Consider the following 13,014-nt stretch of genomic DNA (forward strand, 5'->3'; position numbering starts at 1 on the left):
GAAGACTGATAATCTAGATGATTTTCTTTGCAAACAATCTTTGAAGACCATTGATTCTATTTTCCTACATTGTCTAAACGGCTTTGGAATGGGTACTTGTGTTATAAAAAGTATGTTGACCTTATGTTTTATAAGGATTCTTGTCATTTTGGTTTTAACCACACTAAAAACTCCCAATAGCACAAGACCTATTTTCTTTCCTTGTTACAAGAGGGCAGTCCCTGAATATGATGACTATGACTGGTAGACCATCAGGGGATTTTTTAAAAAAAAGAACCTTTTACTTTTGTAATATAAAGTGTTTTCATACAAATTTCTTCTGTTTATTCTTTACCATAGACCTGTGAGATCACTAAGGTAAATACTACACTTGTTTGTGAAATCTCCATTTTTTTTTTTTTTGCAGAGTAAGAATATTCAGTGGCTCAGCTGTGAATCATGAGCATGAGAAGGGATCTCTGTTCAGAATCCCTGACTACAAAGACAACTGTGATACTACTTGCTGCCTTTGCAGGATTCTAGGTATGTGTCATAGCTCAAAGCTAGGCTTCATGAATTGAAGGGCACAATGATAAATGCATGTATATTAGGAGTAAATTTCTTTTTAGATCGCAAAAGCCAAAGTAAGAATAAAGGTAGTATCACTTGGGAAAAGCAATTCTGGTTTTGATGCCTAGTTTTTCTATAACAAGCTGGGTAGTCTTGAACTTCACTTTGTTGGAACTCAGGTACTTTGCTTATCTCCAAACAGGTAGATAAAAGACTGGGGTAGGAATTGGTATCAGAAACCTAGCAGTCCAGGAGAAAGAAGACAGCAATCCTTAGCCTAAGAGCAGAAAAAGATCACATACATTTAAAAAGAATTCCTAGGATTTAATGTTTTATTACATTTGAATGGTGGGAGAACAAAGCAGGAAAGTTGAGAGACACTTGTAGATTTCTGACATGCACAAATTGGATGATGTTAGTCCCTGATGCTAGTCCCCTACACTGGAACGGAGAAAAGGTAGAAGCTTTGTATGGCCTTGGCCACTGTGCAAAAGAGAACCTGAGGAACATCTTGAATAATTAGAATTATATATGGCCTTAAGAAATTTGGCATTCCAATTACTGTAGTAGGCGAGATCAAGAAACAAATTCATGCCCATAAGCTGTGCTGGTGGCTCTGTTTTCTTGGCAGTGCTCTGGGGGGGTGCCCAGCCTTTTTCTGTGCCACTGGTCACTTTCTGGCAGCTGTGGGAAGCCATGCCCCTGCTTCTCAGGAGAACATTATAAATACTCAAATAAAACACAAAATAGAGAAAAGAAAATAAACTATACTAAAATAAACCTATATCTTGGACTCAGGAGTTAAAGATTACAACTATATCTTCAAAAGAATTGGGGAAAGCAGAACAAAAAAGCTCTGCCAAGAAAATGATATAGCATTTCATAATATAAAATGTGTCATGCCAGGTTCTGGTGGCTCAGGCCTATAATCGTAGCTACTCAGGAGTCAGAGATATGAGATCCTGGTTCGAAGCCAGACCAGGCAGGAAAGTTCTTGAGAATCTTATCTCTAAGAAACTATTTTAAAAAAGCTGAGGTTCAAGTAGTAGAACACTATTCTTGAGCAAAGGAAGCCTAGGGACAGTGTCCAAGCCCAGAGTTCAAGCCCCAGGACTGCCAAAAAAAAATGTCGCTCAATATAACTTAGCAAGTTAAATCCAATCCCAAAGACATTTATTTGGGTACCATGGCTTCTCTTAGATTCCAAGGTAGAGAAAGACTTTCATAGCACAAAATTTAAATTTGCCAATATGTAGTATATAAAAAACATTTGATTTAATCTGAATACCACTTAGGAGGCAGCTGGCTGGCAGAAACAGATTTATTCAATTACTCAAAGGTTATAGATTGAAGAAAAGGAACTCTCCATCATTGACTCTAATATTTCTTCCCTATCAGTAGAGCCAGACATTTTCAGAAGATTTTTCTGGATCTGCCCTAGGAAATGGAAATAGGTTCTCTCGGTAGAAAAGTTTGTACAGATAATGAGAAGGATGGAAAGGAAGTGGCTATTCTGATTTAGCTTAAGTAAGCTCTAAAAGAAGATCAAGATTGATACAATGATATGTAGTTTTAAAGGAAGAATAAGGTAATAGGACATATATATATATATACAGAGAGAGAGAGAGAAAGAGAGAGAGAGAGACATTTGGTGTAATTTAGAGCAACATAATGCTTGGGTGATAGCTAATTACATTTAGCTTGAAACACATCTACTCATTTTTTTTTAAACTTGGAAATTCAGTGTCATCCCATCAGTCAACAGACTCATGGAAGAAGTCATGATAATATTCATATACTTATTTTTGAAAGCAATCAAGAAAAAGTCTATTTAAAAAATGTTGAATCATAAACACAAGTATCAACATGTGACAGCCATGCAAAATATAAAACAAAAGCCCACATGAGACTTTTGAACTGTTCCCATTACATCAAAATTGTTAGGCAAAGAAAAAATATATTATTTTTTTCCTTCCCTTTAAACTTGGAAGATTAATATTATAAGATTATACTATTAGAGAACCTCTAGCTTTATGAAGGATTTCCTGTTATTCTAATAATGCTTTCTCAGAATATCTTCATAGCAGGTAAATACCCTCAGGCATCATGTAGATTCCAAATCCCAATTTCAACCTAACACAACTTCTTCTGAGGCACTTAACCTCTCCTAGCCCTACCCATAAAGGGAGGGACAGTACCCATGGGGGGAGGGACAGTACCATCAACCACACAGTGTGTGGTAAGAATGTAGCTCAGAAGGCCAGGCACTGGTGGTTCATGCCTGTAATCCTAGCTACTCAGCAGGCTGAGATCTGAGAATCACGGTTCAAAGCAGCCCAGGCAGGAAAGTCCGTGAGACTCTTATCTCCAATAAGCCACTAGAAAACTGGAAGTGGTGCTGTAGCTCAAGTGGTAGAGCGCTCGCCTTGAGCTGAAGAGCACAAAGACAGCACCCAAGCCCAGAGTTCAAGCCCTACAACCACCACCACCACCAACAACAAAAAACTCAGAACAGCCAAATTAAAAAAAAAAACAAAACTTAAAAAAAAATTTTGCCCATGTAATTGTAACCCCTCTGTACAGTATTTTCACAATTAAAAAAAAAAAAAAAAAAAGAATGTAGCTCAGAGTAACTACACAGGGCCTGCTCAATTACTTCCTTTTATTTTTATGAGGTGTGCATCTCCACAACCCAATTTAACAAGCACTACTATAGACACTGGATCAAAGCTCCTTTCCAGTAGCTCACCATGGTAAGGCTGGTCACAGAGGCTCTCCTTGGAATCTCCCTTCCTCCAGGCATCCGATGTATTTGTGTTGGCTACAGCATATCCACCCTGCAGAGCCAGCCTGTACTGCGCAGCACTGTAGAGAGACTGGTGGTCACACTTCCACCACAGCGTGGTGCTGGAATCACAGCTGAACATCCCTAAGGAATCCTTGGATTTGGAAAGATCTAGGCCAAGGCACTTCTGGGATTCCAAATGGAAGAGCCGATGCTGTGACACCCACTTCCATAATGTGTCTCTACTTCCATCACAGTTTGTTGCTACTATCCAGTCATACAGTGGCTTGATGCACTTGCCTGTATTTTCATTGACGATGGTGAATGGATCATGGCCTGGGTCAAGACACAATGGAGGAAGGCAATGAGTGAATGGTATGGCCAATGTGCCATAGTTACAGAGCACTGTTGGACTGCTTCTACCCTCAGGCTTTATTTAAACTGTAAGGACAGCCGTGACAAGCAGCACAGAGTCTGGGCTTTGGAGCCCACCTGCTTGTCTTCTAAATGCTAACTATTATTAGACATGAGGTCAGAGTAGATTACTTAGCCTCTCCTTGTGTTTTCTCGTTTGTGGTAAAGTACCTGCTTCTGTCTGAGAAGCAGGAATGAGAGCATATGTTTATCTGTTTTGCTAATCCATGAAAGATCCACCCCACCCCTCTTGTTTAATAGAATAAGAAGCCCCTTAGTCCTCATTCTAGACATCTTTCATTCTGGTCAATGAAAACTATCCCAAGCCTGTTTAGAACAAGTCTGTCTCACTTGTGTGAACTACTATAGCTAAGTGAATTGTTCCATAGGTTAATGCTCTTCTCACTCTCGGTTCCTCCCCGTACCCCAGGCATGAAACCAGGCCTCCATGCTCCTCTGCTTAAGGCAAGTTAGTGTGCCATGCAAAACAACAACTGGCTTAACAACCCCTTCTCCTGCCACTGAGGTGTCAGTGGAGAGGGAGGACTTCTGAGAAGGTAGAGGTAGAAGAGTGGGGTCAGGGCATGGGAGGAACAGAGGTTTGGTTTCTGGGTGAAGGACCTGTGGCTTGCTCTGTGATAGCACCTCCAGGAGGGTGGGAGCAAGCACCCTGCAATTCACCTAAGCAGTTGAGATTCTGAGCTCCTAGAATCATCTGAGACACCAGGTTTCTAGAGCCAGCATGTTTTGCACAAAGGGAAAATGAGAAGTAACCAGTGGAAGTTAATGACAAAAGAAGAGACCCTCATTCTGTTCCCTTGCCACTCTGCTTGAGCTGGGGAAGACCTCATCAATGGTAGAAACTGAAGTTCTGCCAACTTGGTAGATGAAGAATCAAAATAAAAATCAACTCCATCTTTGAGGATTAGGTAATGTATTACTTCCTGCACACCTGAGTTTCAGAAGGAGGTCTCACATCTGTTACAACAAATGTTAACTGAACATCTTGGCTAGCCCTTTTACAAGGAAAATTAGTTACATTTAAAGTTAACTAAAGCACTTATGCTGGTAATCCTAGCTACTCAAGAGGCTGAGATCTGAGGACTGTGGATTGAAGCCATCCAGGACAAAAAAGTCTGTGAGATTCTACTTTAATTAACTAGCAAAATGCTGGTCTGTAAGCATAACTCAAGTGATAGAGTACCAGCTGAAGAAAGAAGGAAAGATAAAAAGAAAGGGAAAAAGAGAAAGAAAGAGAAAGAAGGAAGAAAAGAGAGAAAGAGAAAGAAGAAAGAAAAAAGGAAGGAAAGAAAGAAGGGAGAAGAAAGAAAGAAAGAAGGAAATGGAAGGAAGGAAGGAAGAAAAAAGAAAGGAAGAAGGAAGGAAGGAGGGAAAAAAGGAAAGAAAGGGAAGGACAGAGAAAGAGAAAGAAAGCAAGCTGAACAAGAGCACAAGGCCTTGAGTCCAAATCCAAGTTCTGGCACACATACACATTAAAAAGTTACAGAACAGCTCAACATGTTAATAAATGTTAAGTGACTATTTTCAATGACAATGATTTGTCAGCAGAAGGATCTGAAAAATTCCCCCCAAACTACTTTCATTATGATATTAGGGTTACTACCACTGGCTTTAATAATATTGAACACTTTTTCTAGTAATAACTCACAGGTTTAAGAGCTAAAAATTCTCCTACCCAGAGCAAGCAACTTAAGGGAAAATTCCCTATGTAAATAGTAAGTATAAAATTAAACCTGAACTCTGAATTTTGGGTGAATTTAGTTTTAAAATAACAACATTAACAAGAGAAACAAGAGAAACAAAAAAAATCCCTGTAAAGATTTAAGTTATTTTTGTTCACAAATTTGAATTTTTTTTCTGTGCATGTCTTGAGGCTTGAACTCAAGTGCTAAGTGCTATACCTGAGCTTTTTGGTCAAGGATAGTGCTTTACCACTTAAGCCATTGCTCTATTTTCCAGCTTTGGGGTGATGAACTGGAGATAAGAGTCTCACAGACTTTCTTGCTCAGGCTGGCTTCAAACTATGATTCTCAGATCTCAGCCACCTGAGTAGCTAGGATTACAGGTATGAGCCACAATGCCTAGCTACAAATCTGAATTTTAAAACTCTGTATAGGGATATAGCCAGGTATCTGCGATAACCGTATTCATCCCTCTTTCTTCTCTGCTATGCCCACCATCTTTCTTTGATGGTCATGGGTGGGAAGGATAATGAGTAAAAAAGAAAAATGTCTTATCTTCCAAGACAATTACTCCCACTTTATGTAATGTTCTTCTCTTGCATATTTACTAATAACTCAGCCCTCTCCTTTTCCAAACGATTTCCCCTCACCTTCTCAAAACAAATCTCAGAAAGCAAAAACAAGAAGTCTGCTCCTCTTGTTCGAAATGTTCTCTCTTCTGCCTCCTGGTCTCGTTTGCTTCAAATTAATGACCTGAGAGGCAGCGGCTTTGCTTTCCTTTGCAATTTGGAATTCTTTACTTTTCAAACTGCCTTTGTGGAATCCAATGGATGAGTACAGGTCTTAGTACAGTGGGAAGAGCAACACAATAAACTTATTAGGGGTCCTAAGTTGAAATGCTACTTATGCTGCCTTTCAGCTGGGAGGACATGTGGAAGTTACTTAATCTCCCAAGGCTTCATTTCTCTAAATGTCAGGTGAAATCAATGGAGTGGATTTAAGCCACTTCCAGAATTAGTAATTTATGCTTTCACCAAAGAACAGCATCCCTAACCTTCTAGGCTGCGGGTTTGCTTAAGTCATTATAAAATTAGTATTTCATGCTACTGCCAGTTGCATTCAAGGTCATTTAAATTTTACTGGTGCTGGATAGTGATGCTGAGAAAAATATTTTACTCTTTCCCATTTTCCACACAAGTGTGCACTTAACAACATAGTAGGAAGTAGATTTTGGGAGGGCCATGGAGTAGTTTAGAACACAATGTTAAGGAACAGCTGCGAAGTGTTTTAACAAATTGCATTTAGTCAGCATACATACTTGCTTCAGTCTAAACCGGTGTTTGTAATCCAAGTATGTAATCAATACCAATGTTTGACAAGGTAATTTCTTAGCACAGGTATTAATTATTAATATTATTTCAAGAAACTCTATTATCAGCCTTCATATATAATGTAGTATGAGAATTTACATATATTAGCTAGGAAGAGTTGTTCTCTTCTGAGGTTTTTCATACTTCTTTTCCCCAGCAGAAGCTGCTCAGTCACAGGATCATATGAAGACAGTATGTTGAAGAATGGGAAGGACTAAGAGACTAACAATAACTGCTTGTTGAGAAAATTTGTATTTTACAAATGTACTGCCCTATTGAAAAGGTAATTATAGAGCAAATTGTGAAGCTGGTTCCCTAGTGATAGCTTTCTCTTGCATCTTATACAACTTTATATTGGTCTTCAATAAAGTTTCCAAATACATCTGAAAGGCAGAAATTGAGGACAAGAAGGCTTACTGCTTTTTGAAGCACTTTTTTTTTTAAGGTAGTAGAGTTTGAACTCAGTACCGCATATCATCTGTGTGTAAGCACTCCACCATTTGAGCCACACTTTCAGCTTTTTGCTTTATTTTTCAAATAGGGTCTCATGTGTTTGCCTGGGGCTAGTCTCAGCCATGATCTTCCTACCTACTACCTATTTCCTACCTCCTACTTCCCGTGGAGCTGAGATTCAGAATATATACCACTATGCCTGGCTTGTTTATTGAGATAGGAGGGTCTCACTAACTTGTTTCTAGGGCTTGCTTCAAACTACAATCCCGTTTTATAAGCCCATTCCATAAGAGAAGCTAGGAATGGACAATTTATAACTACAGATCAATGAAAAAGAAAATGGCTTGGGAAGGTAGGAAGAATGAAGGTCATGAAACAAATTTTTAGGAAAATTTCCACATTAAGCATTTTGTGATCTCTGCCAAATGTACAGAATGGACAGATGCAGGACAGAACTGGAAGCCTGGGTTTGCTAGGTCAAAAACAGACCCTAAAGTGACAGTGGGTTCTGTGGCAATATACTAGGAGTTAGAAAGCCATGAAGCTTTCTGAGTGGTGTGGGCTGCTGAACACCTCAGGAGTCCCTGAAAGTTTCCTTCAAGCTGTTAGCAGACCAAGGCGGCAAAGAAGCAATGTAGGTATGAGGCATTCTCATTCAGCATTTGGGTGACCAAGACCCCCTACCCATGTGACAAGATGCGTGCCTTTACTCCCGTGGTGAAGCTGAGACACTGCCAAACAAACTACCCAAGTGGCTGAGTGTTCAAAATTCCAGTACTTCCCCTAATAAGGCCACAAGCCTGGTATGAGGGTGTGAGAAAGCTCCCTAGAGCAGCTGCTAGAAACAGAGAAGGAAGCAGGGAAACATACCTGCAGAGACCTAGGGTAGGAAGAAGAGAATAAGAAAAGAATTGTTTTGGATCAATGAGACAGAATAGGGACTGTTAAGAGACTGTCAAAAATTAAGGAACACTTGAAATTTGCAAAGAAAACAAACCAGAACCAAGGCAGATAGAGAGGGAAACCAAGAAATGATGAGTTGAAAGTTCAGTGTTTTCACTATAGTTGCTGCACTATTTTTTTCCACCTTGAGTTGTGGGTGCATGAAACTGAATTTTTACAGTAATGAGTGATTTTACTAATAATGTCTCTTTTCGCTAGTTCCCAGGCAGAGGGTCAGAGGAGAAGGGTGTAGAGATTAAATGTAGGTTCCATGAAAAGATCAGATGATGCCACCCACACTGAAAAACCTCTTCCCGAGGACACAGTCTAAATCAGCCACTTCGCTGTAAAGAAAGCAAACATCACGGTTAACGCGATCCTTTCCTTCTTCAGATGGGCACGTTGCTAGAAGTGGTGGGCAGGGGCTGTCCTCAGGTGGCCCATGATGCAGCCCCAGCACCAAAGCCCTTGGCACACCTTCTGCTAAGGCCCAAAGAGAAAGTAAAAGCGGAATCCGGATGCTGCCAAGCAGAAACGGCAGGGTGGCACCGACAGCACCTTGAGCCAGACTGGCAAAGGGCGTCCGTCCGTCCGTCCGTCGGCCGGCGCCAGGGGACCCCAGGCAAGCAGCCTGCGCTTCTGCCTGGGGCGGTCAGCCTGGGTGGGAGCCGTGCTTTGGCGGGGAAGATGGGGTCTCTGCGGCAGGTGGTGGGGAGGGCATTGAACAGGCGTGCTGCTCAGAAGATGGTGGGTCCTGACTTCCCTTCTCACGTCCACCAAGGACGCGTGGAGTCAGAGGACCACGGGGAACCCTTGGGGGGGGGGGGTGTCAGGGGCCGAGAGAGAGGCGAAGGGGAGAGACCGGGGGCCGGGGAGAAGATGGGGAGTCCCAGAGAAGCAACCTGCAGAGGGCGGTGCATGGGGAAGGGCTGGAGGAGCCTCCCCTAGCCCGCCCGCCCGCCGCGGGGGTCCCCGAGCTCCTCCCCGTCGGCTCCCACCTCCCTCGGACCCCCCACCCGGGGGCCACAGTCAGCCTGAGGCGGAGGCAAGCGGGCAGAGCTGCGGCGTCGAGGTCCGCAGTGGGCGCGCGCGTCCCCCCACGTTACCTGAGCGGCCCAGAGGCTCGGCAAACCCCAAACAGCAGAGCAGCGGCAGTAGCACGAACCGAGCCGCGCCGCGAGGCGTCGCCCACCGCGTCCTCATCCTGACTGCCTGCCCGCGGGCGGCGGCTGCACGCGGTACCCTTTCCTCCCCCGAGCCCGCCTACCGCGCCACGCCCGGGCCACGCCCTCTGGACCACGCGGGCCACGCCCCTGCCGCGCTCGGCCAATCAGAGTAACGTCTTGTGGGTTTCCCCTCCCCTTTCCGGGGACTGCAAGGTAGCTGAGAGTGGCGTTGAAGGAAACCTCTGAACTGGGGGTTCCTCTCCTGCCTCTACATCGGCAAAGTTGGGGAGACACCGCCCTTCCCTGGCACTTGGCATTACCCTGGCGAGTGGGTTCCATCAGTTTAGGCCTTGGCCCCTCTGCTGTGCCCAGCACCGCAGTCCTTCCATGGCTGGTCTCTAAAGGCACTGCCTCCCTTCCTACTCCAGACCAGGCAGGTGTCCGCTCGTTTCGTGTGATGGTTGTGGACAAGCCCAAGAATCCGGTCGTCCTTGGCAACCTTCTGGGTGTTTTGATAGTGCAAACAAAGGTGAGACAGGAATACAAGACGATTTAACCCACAACTGTTGAAAGAATGGAAAGCAAAGGTTATAGTTTAGTGACAGTTCCAAGATGATTTAGGCTTTTTAATCCTTTGAAAGTAAAGTTCAGGTAATTAAAAAAAATAACTTAGTGGTAATAACAGTCCAGTAGAAATGTGGAAGTATGCACTCAATCTGAAAGTCAAGTCGCATCCACTCCCTCCCTGTGTTCACCACCGTCACAAATAGATGAAATTCTAAATGCCTTAACTTGCTCAATGTGAATGTCCTATACTTTAAAACTCATCTTAACTGAGTATAGGATGGGATGGCCACTGTCCCTGTTTTCCAAAGGTGCTTGTTTTCATGAGGATGTGTCTGGGTGGTCTTCTCTGATTTCAATAGACCAGGATTCACTGGTGGCTCTGTGCTCTCCCCAGGCTCTGGCCTCTCATTTAATGGATATAGTAAATACTTATCACAGAAACTGGGCACCTCCTGAAATAGGCAATATCCAGGCCCTTTCCAGCTCACTGAGTACTAGGGAGGCAGAGGTCTTCACAGTAACTCAGGGCAAAAATTACAAAAGTTTAAAGAAGTCAGTACAGCAACTAGGTATAGTTGGGAGGAAAAGGTGACAGAACTGAGGTGGGAAATGCCAAGTAGAGACAGAGTTCATGTACTGCTTGGCAATGTACATGAGCATGCAGGCCTGCGGGTTGAGGGACAGGAAAGTGCTAGGATGACGGCTTAAGTGAAAGACCAGACAGGTGAGTTGTGACAAGTTTGTGAAGGGCCGTGAAACTGAAACTGACAACTTCAACTTTATTTTTTAAGGGACAGAGAGTGGAAATTCCGAGTAAGAGAACCTGTGGCTGAGGAAGTCCCCTCTGCCTCTGTAGCTGCTTGCTTTTCTTCCTCAGCCTGCCCTGCTCCTGGAAGACAGTGGTCTTGTCTTAGTCATGATCACATATGCCACCAAATACTGGTACAGAGCCTGTGCCAGAATAAGCTCTAAATTCAACTAGTGAGCAAATTTCTGCAGCTACCATCTTACTGTGAGTTCACATGGTCCCTGCTTGCATTATCACAGACCATAGTAGTTTCTCAACTGACCTCATTGCCAGCATTTATCAATTATCTCTGGCAAAGGCCTCTAATCACTTTGGAACCCAAAGTCATTCTACTCAATTCCTTTTAGTGATACTTGTTTATAACCACTCACAACTTTAGGGGAGTTTAAGGGAATTATGGACCATTGAAGTTGTATGCATTTCTATATAGGTATTTTTTCTTTGGAGGGGGTCAAGGCTTCAATGAGAGTTTCAATGAGCCAATGATATGGAAAGAAAACTTCATTAAAAATGAAAAAAGTCCTTCTATAATCAGACTCTTTGGTTCTTTTACTCCCTTCCATGTCACTCCTTGTTTCCAGCAACTTGCCTGAACCTATCTTGTCTTTTTGCATGTACTCAGGTAGATATTCATGTCCAGAGTTCTTCTTCTTTTATCTTAGTTTCACTCATCCCTCAAGTATCTGCTCAAAATTCACCCTTTATATAAACCTTTCTAAAGGGCCCTTGTGATTATCCTCCTTCTAATGTAAATGTTGCCCATGAGTTCAGTTGGCATTTAGCATGCATCACCTCCTACTGCTATTTGTTTCTGTAGGGACATGTACACTGATACTCTGACCTACATTCCAGAACCTTAATAAATATATATAATTAATGGTGACAATAGAAACTGTATCTTCATGGCATATTGAATGTAATAATTTCCAGGAGATCTATCTTTATGGACTTGTGACAGGTTTTGAAAACATTCCCCATTTTCTTCATAGCACCTAGACATCTGCATTAGGGGTTATGGCTTGATCATCCACCTCCCCCACCTCCATCTCTTCAGGCCCCATGAAGACAAACTATGTGTGCTTTATTGGTTTATATATTCCAAATACTTGGCACGATTTGCTGGATGCATGGATAACTGTATATCAGATATCTCATAAGTGTACAAGTAACAGAAGGCTTAGGCATTTAAAAGGAGAGTAAAACGGGCTTGGTAGGAGGGAGGTCTTCAGATTGGATGGCCACTGGGTTCCAGGCATTGTACTGAGTATTTCCCGTGTACTCTTTTGTCTAGTAATTATCCTGTGAAGTAGGCACTACTATTAACCTTATTGTATAGATGTGGAAACTATAACAAGATTGATAACTAGGCAAGGGCCATAAGTGATGATGCCATGATAGAAATCTTACTAAAGACTAAAGAACTTGTAAGAGTGTTAATGATGTTATATGATTAAGGAGAAAGGTGAAATAAAACTATAGGGCCTGTAAAGTCATGCTTTTAATTATATAATATATCCCACCTACATTATATATCCTAGCCTACATCCCTTCCCAATCATAGCCACCTGATTCCCACACAGAGGTATCCATTCTCTGAATAATGTATCATTCCTTTTTCTCTTTTTCTCAATACTGGAGTGTGACTCAGAGCCTCACATATGCTAAGGAAACACACTACTACTGACCTATACTGTGGCCAGACCTCTTATTTTCTTTTTTCAGTTTTCTGTACAAGATCCATTCTGTAAATAGTACATATAATTTTGCATATTTTAATTTTTATGCAAATAGAACGATTTAGTTATTTTCAGGATGATTTTGCTCAAGACTATACCTATGACCTTCATCTCTGTTGGTGTGTGTAGCTATTCCTTGAACTTCACAACTTGGGGGGAGGAAGGTCAGGAGGGAGAAAAGGAGGGGAGAAAATGAGAGAGGGGGTAACACTGTTCAAAAAGAAATGTACTCATTACCTGACATGTAACTGTAATCCCTCTGTGCATCCCTTTACAATAAAATTTAAATTAAAATATTTACTTTATTGTTATTAAATAGGTGATGTGCAGAATTACAATCACACAGTCAGGTCATGAGTACATTTCCTTTTGTACAGTGTCTTTTGTTACTTCGTTCCCTCCCAGTCCCTCCCTCCTATCTTGACCCACGAGTTGTATACTTAACTTTCATCAGTGTCCAGTGAGCTCCACTGATACACTTTTTTTTTTACTCTGTTTCCCTTGCATTCTGTGTCCTCCCC

General features: G+C 42.3%; 1 protein-coding gene across 2 annotated transcripts in view; it reads right to left on the reverse strand.

The window, feature by feature from the left end:
* Ly75 (lymphocyte antigen 75) overlaps window positions 1–9,457 on the reverse strand; it is an 80,898-nt gene extending 71,441 nt beyond the window's left edge. For both annotated transcript variants that reach the window (XM_042683462.1, XM_042683463.1), the window contains exons 1-2: window positions 9,323–9,457; window positions 3,299–3,670 (exon numbers count right to left, since the gene is read on the reverse strand). In XM_042683462.1, the coding sequence (XP_042539396.1) occupies window positions 3,299–3,670; window positions 9,323–9,419 (469 nt within the window). In that variant the 5' untranslated portion in view covers window positions 9,420–9,457. The remainder of the gene's footprint in view (window positions 1–3,298; window positions 3,671–9,322) is intronic.
* Window positions 9,458–13,014: the final 3,557 nt, after the last annotated feature.

This window comes from Dipodomys spectabilis, unplaced genomic scaffold, assembly GCF_019054845.1.
Source record: "Dipodomys spectabilis isolate Male_0828 unplaced genomic scaffold, ASM1905484v1 ptg000081l, whole genome shotgun sequence".
In the NCBI taxonomy this organism is placed as follows: Eukaryota; Metazoa; Chordata; class Mammalia; order Rodentia; family Heteromyidae; genus Dipodomys; species Dipodomys spectabilis.